Genomic DNA, 21,644 nt, shown 5'->3' on the forward strand with positions numbered 1-21,644 from the left:
AAGGGACAAAAGGTCAAAATACGCCAATTCGTTGACCGACTCGGCCGTGTCTGGGTGAATGATGAGTTGGCCCCGGGTGCTGGACTGTACACAAAGCCCTGCCTGCGGGCCAGCTGAGGAGTTTTGACCCGGGGCGCTTGATGTCGTACGTGAAGTCCGGCGCCCCGTCCAACTCGTGAACCGATGATCGGCCATGAGAAGGAGGGGGGGTGGTGGTGTCGGCGGTAAGTGAAGGTCCGAAGGTCGGACAGCTGGCCGGGCTGCCGACCGACGGGGCCACGGGCGAGGTGCTGCTGCTGCTGCTGCTGCTGCTGCTGCACTCCATGGGCTGCACTATGTCAGGACGGGTGAGATGGGGCGGACGCGGCGTTCTGACCCGACAGTCCCCTCGACCCCAGTAGTAGCGGTCAAATACGGGACAAGGGCGGTCCCGTACGGGACAAACCATTTTAGCCCAATATATGGGATGTCCCGGCTAATACGGGACAGTTGGCAACACTAGCGTATTAGCCACAGGAGAGGTTGGACAGACTTGGATTGTTTTCTCTGGAACCTCTGAGTTTGAAGGCAATATACACTCATGATTATGCAGCCAAATACCAACCCAAGTCAATTTACAAATTCGCAGATGACACCAAAGACCCTGTAGCGAGCAAGATAGATCACTCGACGAAAAAAACGTAGTACGGTCATGGGCAGATTCGTGGAGAATTTTTGGCCCCATTTCCGTAACCGGCTTCCGTCTCCGCACCAAAGATCCCGTAGCGGAGCAAAGATACTAGTGCGGAGACGGAAGCCAGTTACGGTAACATCCTCGTAAAAATAAAAGTTATTTGGTAAATATCTTCTCCTCATTTTCAGAATTTTAATTTATTAACACAAACTGTTCCCCTGCAACGTTGATTACACTGCGAGTCAGGTCGGGTCAGGGTTACTGAAATGGATGAAAAAAAGGCCCACGTTCCACTCCGTTGCGTACTACACGTCAGCCCATTGCATTTAGAAGGAGTGGTCTATCTTGCTCCGCTATAGGATCTTTGGGACGACACCGCCATAATGGGCCGGATATCAAATAATGACGAGACGGAAATACAGGAAGGAGATTGAGAACCTTGTGGGAATAAATCTCACCGGGCTATTTATCCTGGACCAGCCACATCGAAGCAATGGCCAAGATAGCTGACCAACGCCTCAACTTCCTGAGAAGGCGTAGGAAGTTCGGCTTGTCCCCAACAATCCTCACCAACTTCAACAGATATGCCTTGGAAAGTATTTTGTGTGGATGCATCATAGCTTGGTTTGGGAATAGCTCTATCCCAAGACCGCAAGAAACTAGAGTTATGGATGTAGCCCAGACTAACGTGTAAACCAAGCTCCCTTCCATTGATTCCATCGTCACGCTGCCTCAGCAAGGCCAGCAGCATAATCATAGACCCGGCCACTCCCTCATTAAAATCTGACAATGTGCACTTTAACCACATGTGATTTTTTTATATTACAAATCTCAAATTGTGGAGGTCAGAGGCAAATAAATAAATGATGGGTCTGTCCCAAACATTATGGAGGGCACTGTAGGTGACGTTTCGGGTCGCGACCCATCTTGAGACCCGAAACGTCACCTATTCCTTTCCTCCAGAGATGCTGCCTGACCCACTGAGTTACACCAGCATTTTGTGCCTATCTTCGGTTTACATGATTCATACCGCTGGGGTGCAGGCTGCCCAAGCGAAATATGAAAAACAAACATATTGGCAGGCATTCAAAACTCCAACTTAGCAGAATTACAAGTTCAATGAATTTCATACAAATTAGGTGCTTTCAGGACAGAATCCAAGACTTAAATCCACTGAGCTGGCTGTCTCGTTGGATATCTCTTCAACTTCGAGCTTCAGCACTTCCTCCAGTGACTGGACGTAATGAAGTCATAGATGTTTATTAAAAGCATGTTACAACTTTGCTGCCCTGAGCTCCAAAGATGGTCATCATTCCACTCTCTGTAGGAAGGAACTGCAGATGCTGGTTTTAAACCGAAGATAGACACAAAGCGCTGGAGTAACTCAGCGGGTCAGGCAGCATCTCTGGAGGAAAGGAATAGGTGACGTTTCGGTACCAGAAGGGTCTCAACCCTGAAAATGTCTGCTTACACACGACTGTACTGCTAGACTCAACAACAACTTCAACAACAAGTTCGCTGATGACACAACAGTGGTGGGTCTCATCAGTGACAATGATGAGTCGGCGTACAGGATGGAGGTGGAGCTGCTCACAGGATGGTGCAAATCCCACAACCTCATTCTCAACGTGGGAAAAACGAAGGAGATGGTGGTTGACTTCAGGAGGGCGGGAAAACAACACCATACACCTCTGCACATCGATGGAGCTGATGTGGAAAGGGTCAGCAGCGTGAAGTTCCTAGGACTCCACCTGTCAGATGACCTGACGTCCACGACCAACACGACAGCACTGGTCAAGAGAGCCCAGCAGCGACTACACTCTCTCCGAAGACTACGGAAAGCAGGTCTCCCCACCACACACCTGCAAACTTTTTATAGGGGGACAATCGAGAGCACATTGACCTACGGCATCCCTGGTTCGGGAGCTGCAAGGCGTACGAACGGCACCAACTAGACAGGATTGTGAAGACCGCCAGCAGGATTATTGGTGCTCCACTCCCTTTCCTGCTGGACATATACAGGAAGAGATGTATCAGCAGAGCCATCTCCATCATCAAAGACCCCTACCACCCATCGCATCACATATAGTCCATCCTGCCATCTGGGAAGAGGTACAGGAGCATTAGCTGCAAAACCAGCAGGATGCTCCTCAGCTTCTTCCCGCAGGCTATAAGACTGATAAACGGACTTTGCCCCCTGCCAAAGTATCGCGCACCAACCACCAACCTGGACACACTGCAGCAGAGCCACTGTCGTGCCGCCGCCGATCGGAACGCCTGTTGATGTTTAGTAGAGAGTAGAGCGTTTAGTTTGTTCATGATATATGTATTTTTATTTCTATTTATTTTTTACTGCACACTGAATGGACACTGGTTGAGCAACGTTTTTTTGCTTCCTCTGGGTATGTGAGTACTCAGGAAAATGACAATAAAGATATACTATACTATAAAAGTCACCTATTCCTTCTCTCCAGAGATGCTGCCTGTCCCGCTGAGTTGCCCCAGCTTTTTGCATCCATCTCCAGATTCAGGGACAGTTTCTTCCCAGCTGTTATCAGGCAACTGAACCATCCAATCAACAGCAAAAGAGCAGTCTCGAGTCACTATCTACCTCATTGGAGACCCTTGGACTACCTTCAATCGGACTTTACCTTGCGTTAAACGTTACTCCCTTCACCCTGTGCCTGCCCAATGTGGACGGCCCACTTGTAATCATCTATAGTCTTCCTATTGACTGGTTAGCATGCAACAAATGCTTTTCACTGTACCTCGGTACACGTGACAATAAATTGAACTAAACAATATTTAGTTTCAGCTTAGCTTAGTTTGGGGATACAGCGCAGAAACAGGCCCTTCGGCCCACCGAGTCCACACCGACCAGCAATTCCCTTACACCAACCCAACCCCATACACACTAGGAACAATTTTACATTAATACCAAGCCAATTAAACTACAAATCTGAACGTCTTTGGAGCGTGGGAGGAAACCGAAGATCTTGGAGAAAACCCACGCAGGTGACGTACAAACGTACAAACTCCTTACAGACAGCACCCGTAGTCGGGATCGAACCCGGGCCCCTGGCGACGGAAGCACTGTAAGGCAGCAACTCTACCGTTGAGCCACTTATTTTTTAACATGACATGAGTCCAGAAGTTAGGATAGGAGCAGAATTAGGCCATCCGGCCCATCAAGTCTATTCCGCCTTTCAATCAGTCTGAAGAAGGGATTCGGCCCAAAACGTTGCCTATTTCCTTCGCTCCATAGATGCTGCCTTACCCGCTGAGTTTCTCCAGCACTTTTGTCTACCTTCGATTTTCCAGCATCTGCAGTTCCTTCTTGAACAAAAATCATGGCTGATCAATCTCTCCCTCATAACCCCATTCTCCTGCCTTCTCCCCATAACCCCTGACACCTGTACCAATCAGGAATCTATCGATCTATGCCTTAACAATATCCATCGCCTTGACCTCCACAGTCTTCTGTGGCAACGAATCCCACAGATTCACCACCCTCTGACTAAAATAATGAATCTCCTTCCTAAAGGAACATCCTTTAAATCTGAGGCTGCGACCTCTGTTCCTAGACTCTCCCACAAGTGGCGACATCCCCTCCACATTTCGCTATGCGGCACATTTCAAATGAGGTCCTCCACCCCTCTCGTCCTTCTAAACTCCAGGAGTGCAGGCCCAGTGCCGTCAAATGCTGTGTGGCTTACCTCTTCATATCTGTCGAAGACGGCACCCTCTTGCATAAAGGAAGGAACCCTTTTTTGCCACATGAACTCATACGCTTTCGCCATGGTCGTTCAGTAACCTGTAACCAGAAGCAAATGACTAATTAATCCAGTGTGATATTTCGCATTAACATAAGACGCAGTCGCCTGTTAGGCGATTAGTTTAACCAACCGAGGCCCCAGAGGGCAGGACAACTGATTTGGAGACACGAGTTTAAATTTAATTCTGACGTCGGCAGATGTTAAATTCAATTCACTGAATTGGCTGTAATTGTTTTTGAAGAAAGAGCTGTTGCCGACAACAACGAACGTGGGAGAAATCCCGTGCAGGCGGGAACCGCAGATGGTGGGTGACACCGAAGACAGGCACAAAATGCTGGAGTTACTTAGCGGGTTTAGGCAGCATCTCTGGAGAGAGACACAGAATCCTGGAGTAACTCAGCGGGTCAGGCAGCATCTCTGGAGAGATACACAGAATCCTGGAGTAACTCAGTGGGTCAGGCAGCATCTCTGGAGAGAGACACAGAATCCTGGAGTAACTCAGCGGGTCAGGCAGCATCTCTGGAGAGAGACACATAGAAACATAGATAATTAGGCCATTCGGCCCTTCGAGCCAGCACCGCCATTCAATATGATCATGGCTGATCATTCAAAATCAGTATCCCGTTCCTGCTTTCTCCCCATATCCCTTGATTCTGTTAGCCTTAAGAGCTAAATCTCTCTCTTGAAAACATCCAGTGAATTGGCCTCCACCTAAACGGACCTCAAGGGGTCCAAATGACAATTAAATTGACTATTGACTATTGACTATTGATTCTCCCCACATCCTCTTCGAGCCAGCACCGCCATTCATTGTGATCATGGCTGACAATAACAGTATAGAAAAGACACTTGGATTGGAAAGGTTTGGTGGGATATGGGGTCAAACACAGTTGGGGCATCTTGGTCGGTATGGATGTTGTCGGGCCGAAGGGCCTGTTTCCTTGCTGTATGATTCTACATTCCTCGAGAAACAATGGTTGGGCAGTAAATGCTGACAAAGCCAGCAAAACCAATTCAGGCAAATTATTTAAAATAATCATTATTATCTCCTATTTGACCAAACTTTGTTTGGATTTAGAGATATAGCTCGGATACAGGCCCTTGGGCCTACCGAGTCCACGCCGACCAGCCATCCCTGTGCACTAGCACTATCCAACAAACACACTAGGAACAATTTACAATCTTTATCAAAGCCAATTAAGTTACAACCCTGCACGTCTTTGGAGTGCGGGAGGAAACCGGGGCACCCGGAGAATAACCCACACTGTCACGGGGAGAGCGGGCAAACTAAGTACAGACAGCACCCAGAGTCAGGATTGAACCGAGGTCTCTAATGCTGTGAGGTAGCAACTCTACCGCTGAGCCAATGAGCTGCCCAAATATGCGGGGAATGGAGGGATGTGGATCACGAGCAGGCAGAGCACAGTAATTTAACTTGACATCATGTTCGGCATGGATCTTGTGGGCCGAAGGGCCTGTTGCTGTGCTGTTCCATTGCCAATCTTTCACTGCTAATATTAAAAAAAAAATCCATAACTTTTAACATGAGTGCATTCACATAATTCTGACTGCTATTGACTCCCTGTCTCCCTATATCACCATCTACATCTCCCAATAGACAATAGGTGCAGGAGTAGGCCATTCAGCCCATTGAGCCAGCACCGGCATTCACTGTGATCATGGGTGATCATCCACAATCAGTGCCCCGTTCCTGCCTTCTCCCCATATCCCCTGACTCCGCTATCTTTAAGAGCTCTATCTGACACTCTCTTGAAAGCATCCAGAGAATTGTCCTCCACTGCCTTCGGAGGCAGAGAATTCCACAGATTCACAACCCTCTGTGTGAAAAAGTTTTTCCTCCGTTCTAAATGGCTTACCCCTTATTCTTAAACTGTGGCCCCTGGTTCTGGACTCCCCCAACATCGGGCTCATGTTTCCTGCCTCTAGAATGTCCAAACCCTTAAGAATCTTATATGTTTCAATAAGATGCCCTCTCATCCTTCTAAATTCCAGAGTGTACAAGCCCAGTCGCTCCATTCCATCAACATATGACAGTCCCGCCATCCCGGGAATGAACCTTGTGAACCTGCGCTGCACTCCCTCAATAGCAAGAATATCCTTCCACAAATTTGGAGACCAAAACTGCACACAATACTCCAGGTGTGGTCTCACTGGGACTCTGTACAACTGCAGAAGGACCTCTTTGCTCCTATACTCCCATGCTCCTATACTCAACTCCTCTTGTTATGAAGGCCTTTTCCTCAGAGGAATTATCTGCTTCAGAGGGCGGTGGAGGCCGGTTCTCTGGATACTTTCAAGAGAGAGTTAGATAGGGCTCTTAAAGATAGTGGAGTCAGGGAATATGGGGAGAAGGCAGGAACTGGGTACTGATTGTGGATAATCAGCCATGATCACATTGAATGGCGGTGCTGGCTCAAAGGGCCGAATGGCCTACTCCTGCACCTATTGTCTATTGTCCCTTTCCCCTGACTCTCAGTCTGAAGAAGGGTCTCGACCCAAAATGTCACCTATTCATTCTATTCAGAGATGCTGCCTGACCCGCTGAGTTAAGGGCTGTCCCACTTTTCCGAGTTACTCACGAATTCTCGCGAGTTTTCCCCTTGATTCAAACTCGGAGATGCCAGCCATGGGTACTCGGGGCTATTTCTTTTACTTGTGGACATTTTTCAACATGCTGAAAAAACGTCCTGACTTACCTGATGCCCCGAGTACCTACGGCTGGCATTATGAGCCGCTACGAAATATCCACGGACTCCTACGGACTCGCTACGGACATTCTCCGAGTTTGAATCAAGGGGAAAACTCGGGAGAATTTGTGAGTAACTCGGGAAAGTGGGACAGAGGCTTTACTCCAGCATTTTGTGTCTATCTGCCATTTGACTGATATTAATAACACCTCTTGAATCCTAATATGTAGCTCTCTGCGATCTGAAAACTCAATTAATTGTTACCAAGGATGGAAATAACTCACTAATAACATGCAAAGACTGGGCAGAATTCTAGGGATGGTGCCGACATCACATGGATGCATTGATACATTGTGATGACTACATTTGACATTGCTTCACAAGCACAGGTTCAAATCCCTCAATTCCTTCTAGGTAATCTTTTTTTTTTCTCTCTCTAAAAAAGGAAAATTAATTAAATCCTTTTTCCGCTACTAATAGATTCTCTGCCGCTACTGGGAGAGAGGAAAATAGAAAGAAGAAGAATTCTCTCTGCGGTGGCCCCGTGCGAGCAGATTTCAATAAAATCAAGAGCTGCTTCTTTTCTGTTCTCAAGACAAAAAAAAGTACAACGTGCATCTTTGTTATAGAGTGATACAGTGTGGAAACCGGCCCTTCAGCCCAACTTGCCCACACCGGCCAACATGCCCCAGCTACACTAGTCCCACCTGCCCGCGTTTGGTCCATATACCTCCAAACCTGTCCTATCCATGCACCTGCCTGGCTGTTTCTTAAACGTTGGGATAGTCCCAGCCTCAACTACCTCCTCCGGCAGCTCGCTCCATACACCCACCACCCTTTGTGTGAAAAAGGTTGCCCCTCAGATTACTTTTAAACCCTTTCCCCTTCACCTAAAACCTATGTCCTCTGGTCCTCGATTCACGAACTCTGGGCGAGAGACTCTGTGCATCTACCCGATACTATTCCTCTCATGATCTCATTATCTGCTTATGTATATACATTTTCAATGGTATATGGACACACTGATCTGTACTGTATTTATTTATGCCTACAACATTCTGTTGTGCTGAAGCAAAGCAAGAATTTCATTGTCCTATCTGGGACACATGCCAATAAACTCTCTTGAATCTTGAATCTCTATAAGATCACCCATCCTCCTACGCTCCAAGGAATAGAAACATAGAAACATAGAAATTAGGTGCAGGAGTAGGCCATTCGGCCCTTCGAGCCTGCACCGCCATTCAATATGATCATGGTTGATCATCCAACTCAGTATCCCGTACCTGAGTCCCAGCCTGCTCAACCTCTCCCTGTAGCTCACACCCTCTATCCTGGCAACATCCTCCTAAATCTTCTCTGTACCCAATTCCAGCTCGACAACATCTTTCCTATAACACGGTACCCAGAACTGAGGACAATGGAAGACAACAATGTTGTGGGTTACAAATGTATGAATAATTGTCAAAAACTCTAGATTCTTTCAACACTTCAATTTCATTTTGCTTGCGATTTACGTCTTTTATTCCCCTTTTATTAAATCTGAAAGAAATATTATTGAGGTAATTTTCAACTCAAGTCTGTTCCAACGTGCGTGGGTCAAGTCAAGTCACATTTATTTATATAGCACATTCAAAAAACAACTCTCGTTGGCCAAAGTGCTTTACATTTGTTATAAGAATAGTATAAACAAACAAACCATACATGTATACGTATAGCCCTCGCTCAGTGGACGTCAGGAAAGGCTTGGGAGTATAGATAATTTTTTAGTCTTGACTTAAAGGAGTCGATGGAGGGGGCAGTTCTGATGGGAAGGGGGATGCTGTTCCACAGCCGAGGTGCTGCAACCGCAAAGGCCCGGTCACCCCTAAGCTTATGCCTAGACCGCGGGATATTCAGCAGCCCCAAGTCGGACGATCTGAGGGACCTGGAGGTGGAGTGGTGGGTGAGAAGACTTTTAATGTAGGAGGGGCAAGCCCATTGAGGGCTTTGTAGACATAGAGGAGGGTCTTGAAATGTATACGGAATCGCACAGGGAGCCAGTGGAGGGAGGCCAGGAGAGAGGCAAGTCTGTGCGTTTACGAAGGAACTGCAGATGCTGGAAAATCGAAGGTACACAAAAAAGCTGGAGAAACTCAGCGGGTGCAGCAGCATCTATGGAGCGAAGGAAATAGGCGACGTTTCGGGCCAAAACCCTTCTTCAGTCTGTGTGTGACAGACTTCCAGTTAGACTTCCAGTCTGAAGAAGGGTCTCGACCCGAAACGCCGCCTATTCCTTCGCTCCATAGATGCTGCCTCACCCGCTGAGTTTCTCCAACATTTTTGTCTACCTTCCAGTATCTGCAGTTCTTTCTTAAACACTTCTAATTAGAGCTCTTTAAAGGACAGCAGTTGTTCATCTTTTTATTAAGAGCCGCTGCCTCACAGTGTCGGAGGCCCGGGTTCAATCCTGACTTTGGGTGCCCTTAGTGTGGAGTTTGCATGATCTCCCTGTGACCACGTGGGTTTCCTCCAGGTGCTCTGGTTTTATCCCACATCCCAAAGATGTGCTGGTTTGTAGGTTAATTGGGTGATATAAAATTGCTCAGTGTGTCAGGAGTGGATGTGAACATGGAATAACACAGAACTAGTGTGAACAGTTGATCGCTGGTCGGTATGGACTCAGTGGGCTGAAGGGCCTGTTTCCATGCTGTATCTCTAAACCAAATTGTATAGATTCAGATTCAGATTCAGATTCAATTTTAATTGTCATTGTCAGTGTACAGTACAGAGACAACGAAATGCATTTCCTGACAACGTGCACTGTCTGTACGGAGTTTGTACATTCTCCCCGTGACCTGCGTGGGTTTTCTCTGGGTGCTCTGGTTTCCTCCCACACTCCAGGGCCTGGTTCCGTGCTGTATCTCTAAACTAAACTAAGGTCATTCAGTAAACGGGACCACCTATTATGAATTGTTTACATAAGTGTGAGTGTTTGCGACTCGCCTATTACATAAGTTAGGGAGTGCCTGTATTTATAAATATTCAAAAGACTATTAAAAGTTAACCGTTTCATCAAGAAAATCAAGGATAAAACTTTAGACAACACCAGACAAATAGACACTTAAATGCTGGAGTAACTCAGCGGGACGGGCAGCATCTCTGGAGAGAAGGAACGGGTGATGTTTCGGGTCAGAAGGGTCTCGACCCGAAACGTCACCCCTTCCACCATCGAGGAACTCGCAGTCTCGGGCAGAGACCGACGTCGGGAAGCTCCTAACGACGCAGGTGGTTCGACCAGCCCCGACACGAGGTCGCCCGGTGCGGAGGAGCTGAGATCCCACCCTCCCCCCCCCCCACCCCCCCCCCCCAATGCAGGAGCTTGATCGCCCCCGACGCAGAGAGCCCGAGCGCCGGTTACAGGAGCCGTAAGGCCCCCACCCACTGGAGGACAAAGTAGGGATTTAACTTTTATTCAACTTCCATCACAGTGAGGTATGTGGAGGAGTCACTGTGGTGGATGTTTACGTTAAAATGGATTTTGTGTGTTCTGTTGCTTTTTACTGGTATGACTGTATGGCAAATCAAGTTCCTCGTATGCTGCAAAACATACTCGGCTAATAAAGTATGATCATGCCTATATGATTATGATGTTTGTAGGCTAATCGTCTTAGGCAAACAATGTAAATTGTCATAAGAAATAGTAGAATTACACTATTCGGCCCATCAAGTCCACTCTGCCATTCAATCAGGCCTAAAGGGATCAGGGGGTATGGAGAGAAATTCAATCAGGCCTAAAGGGATCAGGGGGTATGGAGAGAAGGCAGGTACAGGATACTGCGTTGGATGATCAGCCATGATCATATTGAATGGCAGTGCAGGCTTGAAGGGCCGAATGGCCTACTCCTGCACCTATTTGCTATGTTTCTATGTTTCTATCTATCTCTCCCTCCAAACCCAAATCTCCTGCCTTCTCCCCATATCCTCCGACACCCGTACTAATCAAGGATCTATCTATCTCTAAAAAATATCCACTGACTTGGCCTCCACAGCCTTCTGTGGCAATGAATTCCACAGATTCACCACCCTCTGACTAAAGAAATTTCTCCTCATCTCCTCCCTAAAATAACATTCTCGTGTGTCCCTCGTGTGTAGGATAGTGCTAGTGTACGGGGGGATTGCTGGTCGGCAGAACTTCAAACTTTGCCCCTCTCATCGCAAAGCCGCGCTCTCCAGTATGTGATTTTTCCATCTTTGGGAAAAAAGATTCTGACTGCACGTTTTGGATTTAGCTCTTAGGGCTAAAGGAATCCGGGGATATGGAGAGAAAGCAAAAACGGAGTACTGATTCTGGATGATCTTCTTAGACCCCCTTCGTTCATGGCTGACCATGGGTGTCTCCAGGGTGCTAGTCCCTATATGGAGGACGCCTGTGCGTGACTTTGTTTACCGTGGGGAGACTGGTCCACAAACAGCCGCCCCACGGTCCTTGACAGATCTGGGTCAGGATCCAGTGGCATGGAGTCCAAGACGACCGGAGACCCTTTTCTGCTGCAGCCTTCATCCGCCTTCCCAGCCGTTGGGACGTTAGCTCCACTAAGGTCAGCCATCGTCCTCCGCCCGTTCCACCGTTGAGGTCTTGGTTGGATTGCTCTTTGTCAGAGATCTCCCCCTCGACCTTACCGCCATGGGTGGCCCTACCAGGAGCACAGCTCCAGACGGCATCACTCTCAGGATCTCAGGTCCACACGAGCTTCTCCACCACGACAAGGTGACAATCCACGGATGATCAGCCATGACCATATTGAATGGCGGTGTGGGCTCGAAGGGCTGAATGGCCGAATCCTGCACCTATTTTCTATGTTTCTATGTTATTCTTAGCATTGCAGCAGGTAGATGAAGCTATTAAGATGCAGCTCCGATCTCACCCTAGTTGTTTATGACAACTGCGATATGAATTATTACAGCACCATATCAATTAGGTGGTTATTTCAGTTGCACCAACATGCTGATATATCATCACTTCAGTTCAAGGTTTTCCAGGATGATGCTTTTGCTTCAATGCTGCATATTTAATGCATTAAATCTGGCTTGCAGGTGATATGTTGGCGGCATAAATCAGGCGAAGATGTCCTTGAAGATGTGCATCAAAAATTCACAGTGGAAGACTGAGGCGGCTTCAGCCAAAACTTATTCTGGGAACAGTCACACGCAACGAACATTTTCCCCAGCTGTGCAGAGGAAGATGACGGAGGAACGAACGGGCTGTGGCAGCGTCGCACCCAGGGATCCGGCGACAGATGTGAGACTGTCACCGTCTTTCTTCCCCGGCTTTTTATAGCCGTCATTAGTGTCGTCGGGGAAGCGAACACGTAGGAGGTTAACGCTCCAGGAATCCGGCTGATAAATTATTCATGTCTCCAAAAGCCGCGGTGGTTTCGAGAGGCGACTGCGCACGGCACTGCTGAGCAAGGCAGTGAACGCAACTGACCAGGGTGCTAAATGCAACTGCGCGCAGCCTTTTAAGGGCCTGTCCCACCAGCATGCGATTGCATGCATCTAGCGCGACCAAATGTGGTGGCTTGAGGCGTACGGCCTCGCGGGGCCGGTCCCACTTCCAACCGCGGAGCCGTCTGGAGTTGTGCGGGGCTGGTCCCGACATCATAGTTAACAATCAGTTGGGCAGGAGACGGGCCGACTGAATTTGGACGTCGCATGGCGTCGGGCGGTTATGTCATCACGCAACGGCACACCGGGCGGTGATGTCATCGCGCAACGCCACATGCTAGGCGTACGCCGTCAAGACTCTGTGTACGGCATCGAGATGCTCCGCACGTCCATCGAGGCGCTACGTACGTCCTCAATGCGGCTGCGGGCTGTTGCCGCGTGCAATTTTTGGACAGTGTCAGTTTTTCGGAGCCCCGCGCGATGTCGGGACCAGCCCCGCACAACCCCATACGGCTCCGGCGATCGAAGTGGGACCGGCCCCGCGAGGCTGTCCGGCTCAAGCGACCACGTTAAGTCTTGCTTGCCACATGCAATCGCATGCTGGTGGGACCGGCCCTTTACTGACCGAGGCAATCAATGCGACCGTGTGCAACATTACTGACACGAGGCAATAAATGCGATTGCATGCAGGCAGCATTACTGGGCAAGACAAAAAACGCCACCACAATATTACTGCGTGGGAAGGAACTGCAGATGCTGGTTTAAGCCGAAGATTTAAACCGAATAAAATGCTGGAGTAACTCAGCAGGACGGGCAGCATCTCTGGAGAGAAGGAATAGGTGATATTTCGGGTCAGAAGGGTCTCGGCCCGAAGAGCCACCCATTCCTTCTCTCCAGAGATGCTGCCCGTCCCGCTGAGTTAGTCCAGCTTTTTGTGTCTATCTACAATATTACTGAGCAAGGCAATAAATGAAATTGCCGGCTGCATTACTGACCAGGGTACTGAATGCAACTACATGCAGCATTTTTGGCCAAGACCATAAATGCAGGTGTTTGCACCCTTTACTGATCAAGGCAATAACTGTAACTGCAACATGGCTTTACGGATCAAGGCAATACATGCAACTGTAACCATGTTACCCGACCATGGAAATATAAATGCAACTGTATGCAGCATTCCTGAGCAAGGCAATAAATGCAACCGAATGGAACATTACTCTGCAAGGCAATAAGTACAATTGAAACAGCATTACTAACCAAGGTAATACATGCAATTGCAGTAATGTTACTGAGCAAGGTACAAAATGCAACTGCATGCAGCATCACTAACCCAGGCAATTAATGCAGCTGCAAATTGCATGATTGCCCAAGGAAATAAATGCTTCTGCACCAACATTACTGAGCAATGCATTAAATGCAACTGCATGCAACATTATTGACCAAGACAATGAATGCAACGGTGGGTAGCCTTCGAGGAAGACCATAAGTGCTACTGCATGCAGCATTACTGATGAAGGCGATGAATGCAACTGCAAATGGTAGAACTGCCCATGGAAATAAATGCAACTGCCACGACATTACTGACCAAGGCAACAAATGCAATGGCATGCAGCATTCCTGACCAAGGCAAATGCAACTGCGCAGCATGGGCGACCAAGGCAGTAAATGCAACTGTATTCAATATTACTGGCCAGGGTAATAAATGCAATTGCATGCAATATTACTGATCAAGCCCATAGCAGCAATTATATGCAGTATTACTGACCAAGCCAATAGTTGCAATTATATGCAGCGTTGCCGATCAATGCGGTAAATGCAAGCGTTTGCGGCATTACTGACCACGGCAACAGCTGCAACTGTACCTGATATTACTAATCACAATTGCAACTATCCCTGAAGATTATGTTGTAGCGGCGCCTGCTGGCGCACGCAGGTATCGAACCCGGCGTCCGGAAGCCGCGGTCACGTGACTCGGGAGGGGCTGCGGTTTTTCGCGCGGTTTCGCTTTCCCGCGGCAGTTGAGTGCTGACCACCGTTGTGGCCAGACGTGTGGTGTGAGAACCTGCGCGCTAAGAAGCTATTTTCAGAATACAACAAGTCACAAAACTTAGTTGTCGTTCTTGCGACCGCCAAAATGTGTCAATTTGCTGCATTTTCTATTCCCACACCCATTGGGCATCGCTCTGATAGCTGAGGGCATCTTCCGTTGCCCCATCATACGTACATTTGCTGGAGTAACTCAGCGGGTGAGGCAGCATCACTGGAGAGAAGGAATGGGCAACGGTTCTGGTCGAGACCTTCGGTCTGAAGAAGGGTCTCGACGCAAAACGCTCTCCAGTGATGCTGCCTGTCCCGCTGGGGTACTCCAGCCTTTTGTGTCTACAAAGGATTGCAGGAACACAAGGCAGTTTTGCAACAATTTTGCTGCACAATTATACCTCAAAATAAAATGCATGCATCCATGATGGTGCCCAAGCCCGGTGACTAGTTGCATGCTAGCCACAGACGCAGATCTGCAATCACATATCATAAGCGATGGGAGCAGAATTAGGCCATTCGGCCCATCAAGTCTACTCCGCCATTCAATCATGGCTGATCTATCTCTCCCTCCTAACCCCATTCTCCTGCCTTCCCCCCCATAACCTCTGACACCCGTACATATTCGCTCCAGAGATGCTGCCCAGCCTGCTAGTTACTCCAGCATTTTGTGTCTTATCTTCGATGTAAACCAGCATCTGCAGTTCCTTCCTACACAATCTAACTATCTCTGCCTTAAATATATCCACTGGCTTGGCTTCCACAGTCTTCTGTGGCAAATAATTCCACAGATTCACCACCTTCTGGCTAAAGAAATTCCTCCTCGTCTCCTTCCTAAAAGAACGTCCTTTAATTCTGAGGCTGTGACTTCTGGTGCTCAAAGATCTTTGCTGGTCCTACATTCACCCACTAGTAGCAACATCCACAATCCACATCCATATGTTATAATCGCTCCACACATTTAAATCTCTACTCCTACAGCAACAATAGACAATAGACAATAGACAATAGGTGCAGGAGGAGGCCATTCGGTCCTTCGAGCCTGCACCGCCATTCAATGTGATCATGGCTGATCATCCACAATCAGTACCCCGTTCCTGCCTTCTCCCCATATCCCCTGACTCCGCTATTTTTAAGAGCCCTATCTAGCTCTCTCTTGAAAGCATCCAGAGAACTGGCCTCCACCGCCCTCTGAGGCAGAGAATTCCACAGATTTCTTCTACGTTGTTCCCTTATCATGTATCTACACACTGTAAATGGCTCAATTGCAATCATGTGTAGGAAGGAACTGCAGATGCTGGTTTAAACCGAAGAGAGACACAAAATGCTGGAGTAACTCAGTGGGCCAGGCAGCATCTCTGGAGAGAAGGAATAGCTGACGTTTCACGATGAGACCCTAAAGCAGTCTGAAGAAAGGTCTCAACCCGAAACATCACCCACTCCTTCTATCCAGAGATGCTGCCTGTCCCGCTGAGTTACTCCAGCATTTTGTGTCTATCTTCAATTGCAATCACGTGTTGTCTTTCCGCTGACTGCTTAGCACGCCACAAGAGCTTTTCACTGTACTTAGGTACACGTGACAATAAACTAAACTAAACCAAGCTGAACTAAACTAAATTAATGGTAGACAAAAAAATGCTGGAGTAACTCAGCAGGTGAGGCAGCATCTATGGAGAGAAGCAGTTAGATAGAGCTCTAGGGGCTAGTGGAATCAAGGGATATGGGGAGAAGGCAGGCACGGGTTAGTGATTGGGGACGATCAGCCATGATCACAATGAATGGCAGTGCTGACTCGAAGGGCCGAATGGCCTCCTCCTGCACCTATTTTCTATGTTTCTATGAATTGGCAACGTTTCGGGTCGAGACCCGAAACGTCGCCAATTCCTTCTCTCCACAGATGCAGCCTCACCCGCTGAGTTACTCCAGCATTTTGTGTCTTTACCTTTGATTTACCAGCATCTGCTGTTCTTTCTTAAACTAAATAAGTGCCTCACAATCTCTACTTGAAATAAATGCCAATGGTTGCAATTACCCTGATGTCCCAGCGTCACAGGTGGGGAGAGGAGGAAAAGTATCCAGTTTCTCATGCAAGCCCAAGTCCAACTTGCCTGCCGATTTCTTCCAACAAGGCTCTGTGCCCGATGTCTTAATCCTTCACTGCTCAGTATTGGGCAGCCCTCCAGAGTAGTGCAGTTCGTGCTAATGTCACAGGGAATATTTTGGATGTCCTCCGAAGAGTATTCCCAAGCACAGCTGAACGTCAACGATGGCTTTGAAGTCCTGGCGAGGATGCCTATTCGACGGAGCCGGTTCTTAGCCGCTCAGCCAAGCTCCCCGCACACAGACACCAACACAAACACACCCCGAGCAGCAAATAACTAACTGCCCATTGTCGCGATCTCTGCTGCTATTATCGTGCCAGAGACACAATACACAAACAATTTCAACCCCCTTGACAATACAGTGGAACTGCAGCCTTACTTCCCAGCCCAAAGCAGCCCTCAAACGGCAATGATATTCCTTGCCTGCTTCAAGAGAAAATAAAAAAATGCAAAGTTCAAATGGAACTCCGTGTTTAATGTAAGCAAACTTGTCCTTGCCACCCACACACTCCCAAGCTGTCAGTCTGTAATAACCTAAATACGCAGCTCAAAGCATGCAGGATTGGTTTTGAAATGAAATTGTGTGAAGCTGTGCCTAATTTCACCATGGGGGTGCTTTATGATGTATTTAACATCGAGCTCTTATGCCAAACGAAAACTCACACTAACAGCAAGATCAGAGTGTGAGCCACGATCTCTTGCAATCACCTCAGCGTCATTTTCAAAACTTTTCCTTTCCCCCTGAGTTGATAAATGTACTTTATTGCGCGCTTCGTTTAGTTATACAGCGTGGAGACAGGCCCTTTGGCCCACCTATACACTAGTTCTATCCCGCACACACTAGGGACAGTTTACAGAGGCTAATTCATCTGCAAACCCGCACGTCTTTGGGAAAAGGCGCACCCGGCCAAAATCCACGCAGTCACGCAGGGAGATCGTGCAAACTCCACACGGACAGCACCCATGTGCGATAACATAGAACGTGTGATCGATGGTTGGTGTGGGCCGATGGGCCATTGTTCCATGCTGTTTCTCGACACTAACATGATCGTAAATGACAGGAGCAAATTAGGACATACACTGTCAACTGTGGGACCTTATATAGACAGGTGTGTGCCTTTCCAAATCATGTCCAATCAATTTAATTTACCACGGGTAGAGTCCAATCAAGTTGTAGAAACATCTCAAGGGTAATCAATGGAAACAGGATGAACCAAAGCTCAATTTTGAGTGTCGTAGCAAAGGGTCTGAATACTTAAGTAAATGTGATATTTCAGTTATTTATTTTTAAATACTTTGCAAACATTTCTAAACACCTGTTTTCGCTTCTATGTTCTGGGGTATTGTGTGTAGATTGATGATAGAAAAAAGAATTTAATGCATTTTTAAATAACGGGGTCTGAATACTTTCTGAATGCACTGTATGGGCAAAACTAGATGCAGTCACTGTGGTGGTAAACCTACTTCAAAGATGGATCAGTATAAAACAAAACTAGAATTTGAAATAGAACTAAGGTGGTAAGACTCATAGTCATAGAGTGATACAGCATGGAAACAGGCTCTTCTGCCCATCTTGCCCGTACTGACCAACATGTCCCATCTACACTAGGCCCACCAGCCTGTGTTTGGCCCATACCCCTCCAAACCTGTCCTGTCCCAAATTAAAACCCATTAATTGTCCCAATAGTGTGTCACCCACCACCCCTGGCATCACGTTCCAGGCACACTGCGTAAATAAGACTTGTCCCGCACATCTCCTTTAAACTTTGCCCTTCTCTGCCTCAGAGGGCGGTGGAGGCCGGTTCTCTGGATGCTTTCAAGAGAGAGCTAGATAGGGCTCTTAAAGATAGCGGAGTCAGGGGAGAAGGGGAGAAGGCAGGAACGGGGTACTGATTGCGGATGATCAGCCATGATCACATTGAATGGCGGTGCTGGCTCGAAGGGCTGAATGGCCTACTCCTGCACCTATTGTCTATTGTCTCACCTTAAAACTATGCCCTCTAGTCTTTGACATTTCAACCCTGAGGTAAAGGGTTCTGACTCTCCACCCTATGTGTTCCTCACAACATTGAAAAAAAAACTTTTATCAGCTTTGTTCCACCAAAAAAAAATCCAAAATATATGAAGTCAAATGGAAAACACTGGAAAGATTTGGCAAGTCAGGTAACCTCCTGAGGAGACAATTCTGATTCAAGGCCATCCCTTGTGGTGGCGCAGCGGTAGAGTTGCTGCCTCACAGCGCCAGAGACAGGGGCTCGGTCCTGACCACGGGTGCTGACTATAGAGCTTATACATTCTCCCCGTGGCCCACGTGGGTTTTCTCCGGGTGCTCCGGTTTCCTTCCGCAACCCAAAAGGCGTGCAGGTTTGTAGGTTAATTGGCTTCTGTAAATTGTCCCTGGTGTGCAGCATATAAGTAGTGTGTGGCATTGCTTGTCAGCGCAGGCTCGGTGGGCTGAATGGCCTGTCTCCCTGCTGTTTTTCTAAACTAAATCAAAGGAGGTGACTATCATTTCACGCCCTACTCAGACGCTGCCTGGCCTGCTGAGTCCCTCCGCTACTTTGTCCTTGGCTCCAGATCCCAGCATGTGCAGTTCCTTCATAGGTTCATAACTTCTCGGAGCAGAATACGGCCATTCGGCCCATCAAGATAAACCGCCATTCAATCATGGCTCATCGATCTTTCCCTCTCAACCCCAATTCTCCTGCCTTCTCCCCATAACCCCTGACACCCGTACTAATCAAGAATCTATCTGTCTCTGCCTTAAAAATATCCATTGACTTGGCCTCCACAGCCTTCTGTGGCAAAGAATTCCACAGGTTCACCCCTCCCGTGTGTCTCTATCTCTGGTGATGCGAAAACCTCTTAAATATTTACCGTAATTTCAGCTTTACATTAATGTTATTGAAATTATACTGCATTCTGAACAGTTTTTTTAAACTATTTATTTCTGTATTAAAGTGCAGTGCTTTTCTTTCTGCTTTTCTTTCAAACTTCTTCAACCAGGTGAAAGGTGTGTAAATTCCTTTGCCCTTTTCACTGAATATGATACTCAATTTCGCGATTAAAAAAAAAAAATCCACACACAGAGGGGCGGCACAGTGGCGCAGCGGTAGAGTTGCTGCCTCACAGCGCCAGAGACCCGGGTTTGATCCCGACCACGGGCGCTGTCTGCACGGAGTTTGTACGTTCTCTGCGTGGGTTTTCTCCGAGATCTTCGGTTTCCTCCCACACTCCAAAAACGTACAGGTTTTTTGTACGTTAATTGGCTTGGTGAGAGCGTAAACTGTCCCTTGTCTGTGGGATAGTCTTAATATGGGAACCCTGGAAGCGGCCGTTCCAGGTGTCCCATGCCGCGGAGAGGATTCTCCCGACCTGCCTGGAACATCGGGCCTCCGTAAAGGCAACTGTGGAGGCCTCAATAGGCCCGTCTATGGGTGGACATGGGATGGGGACTGGACATTGTGCCTTCCCTCATAATGGGAACCACTGTGGGGGGATGTTTTTGTTTAAATGTCTTTATTTCTGTTATGTCTGTTTTCTTGTCCTCGGCCTCAACTCCAAGAAGACGAAGGAGATTATTGTTGACTTCAGGCAGACCAGAGGGGGCAGTCATACCCCCATCCATATAAACGGGACTGAGGTGGAGCGCGTCTCCAGCTATAAATTCCTCATATCTCGGAGGATCTGTCCTGGTCCCTCAACACCTCCACGCTGATCAAAAAGGCACAGCAGCGCCTTTACTTCCTGAGGAGGCTCAAGAAAGCCCACCTGTCCCCCCAGATCCTGACCAACTGTTGCGACCACCTGCTTCACGGTATGGAATAGAGCCGGTATTCCTGCGCGGACTTCACGGTGTGGGCAGCAGGTGCCCTGTTTCCCGACATGTATCTATAAACTGAAACTGGGAAAACCAACGAATACACATTGCTTCCTCTTTAATGGCTCGGTGTCTGAGACGGGCTGGGAAGATCATTAAAGACCCCTCCCACCCCAACCATGGACTGTTTGCCCTCCTCCCATCAGGGAGGCGGTACAGGAGCCTCAGGTCTCGTACTAGTAGGATGAGGAACAGCTTCTACAATAATACAATCACATTGCTGAACTCGGAGTCCCGCCGATAGATTTATCCGGTCCCTCCGTCCCCTTTGTTTAATTATTCTGTATCTTCTCTCTTTCTATTTTCTTTTATTTCTTTATGCACAACTACTACGGACTGACGCAAAACTGCATTTCGTTGTACTCATACTTGTATTTGTGCGATGACATTAAAGTTGAATTGAATTGAATTTCTTTATGTGAGAAGCATTTCACTACACCTAGGTGTATGTGACCAATAAAATAACCTTTGAACCTTTAACCTTTGATGTGCGGGGATCGCTGGTCGGCGCGGACTCGGTGGGCTGAAGGGCCTGTTTCCCCGCTGTATCTATAAACTAAACTAAACCAAAGAATACACTTGCTTCCTCTTTAATGGCTCAGTTGTTGATCGTGATGTGCGATTCTGATCAAATTGCTCGAAGTAGGGTGTGACCCTGTGAATCTGGGCAATTACAGCCTTACTGCGAGAAAAACATTCGTGGTTTAGAGTTTGGTTTAGTTTATTTTAGTTTAGGGTTTCAGCTGGGGGCGCAGGCTCTTTGGCCCAACGTGTCCACTTCCATCTTACCCGTTCATACTCGTTCTACTTTATCCCACTTTCTCATCCACTCCCGACACACTAGGGATGATTTACAGCGGGCCAATTCACCACCAAACCCGCACGTCTTTAAGAGGAAACCCACGCGGTCACTGGGAGAACGTGCGGACTCCACATAAGCAGCGCCCGAGGTCAGGATCGAACCTGGGTCTTGGGTGCTGTGAGGCAGCAGCTCTACCCGCCGCCCCACTGTATCAACACTGTGCAGGTCCAGCGTCAATCTAA

General features: G+C 47.9%; 1 protein-coding gene across 7 annotated transcripts in view; it reads right to left on the reverse strand.

The window, feature by feature from the left end:
• LOC129699284 (1-phosphatidylinositol 4,5-bisphosphate phosphodiesterase beta-4) overlaps positions 1-21,644 on the reverse strand; it is a 524,489-nt gene that overhangs the window by 264,733 nt on the left and 238,112 nt on the right. For 6 of the 7 annotated variants that reach the window (XM_055638946.1, XM_055638943.1, XM_055638941.1 and 3 more), the window contains one exon: positions 4,390-4,487. In XM_055638946.1, coding sequence (XP_055494921.1) covers positions 4,390-4,473 — 84 coding nt within the window. In that variant the 5' untranslated portion in view covers positions 4,474-4,487. Of the gene's footprint in view, positions 1-4,389; positions 4,488-16,650; positions 16,834-21,644 lie in introns of those variants that run through there. The other variant, XM_055638944.1, reaches the window with a different exon arrangement.

The sequence above is a fragment of the Leucoraja erinacea genome, chromosome 8 (genome assembly GCF_028641065.1).
Source record: "Leucoraja erinacea ecotype New England chromosome 8, Leri_hhj_1, whole genome shotgun sequence".
Lineage (NCBI taxonomy): Eukaryota > Metazoa > Chordata > Chondrichthyes > Rajiformes > Rajidae > Leucoraja > Leucoraja erinaceus.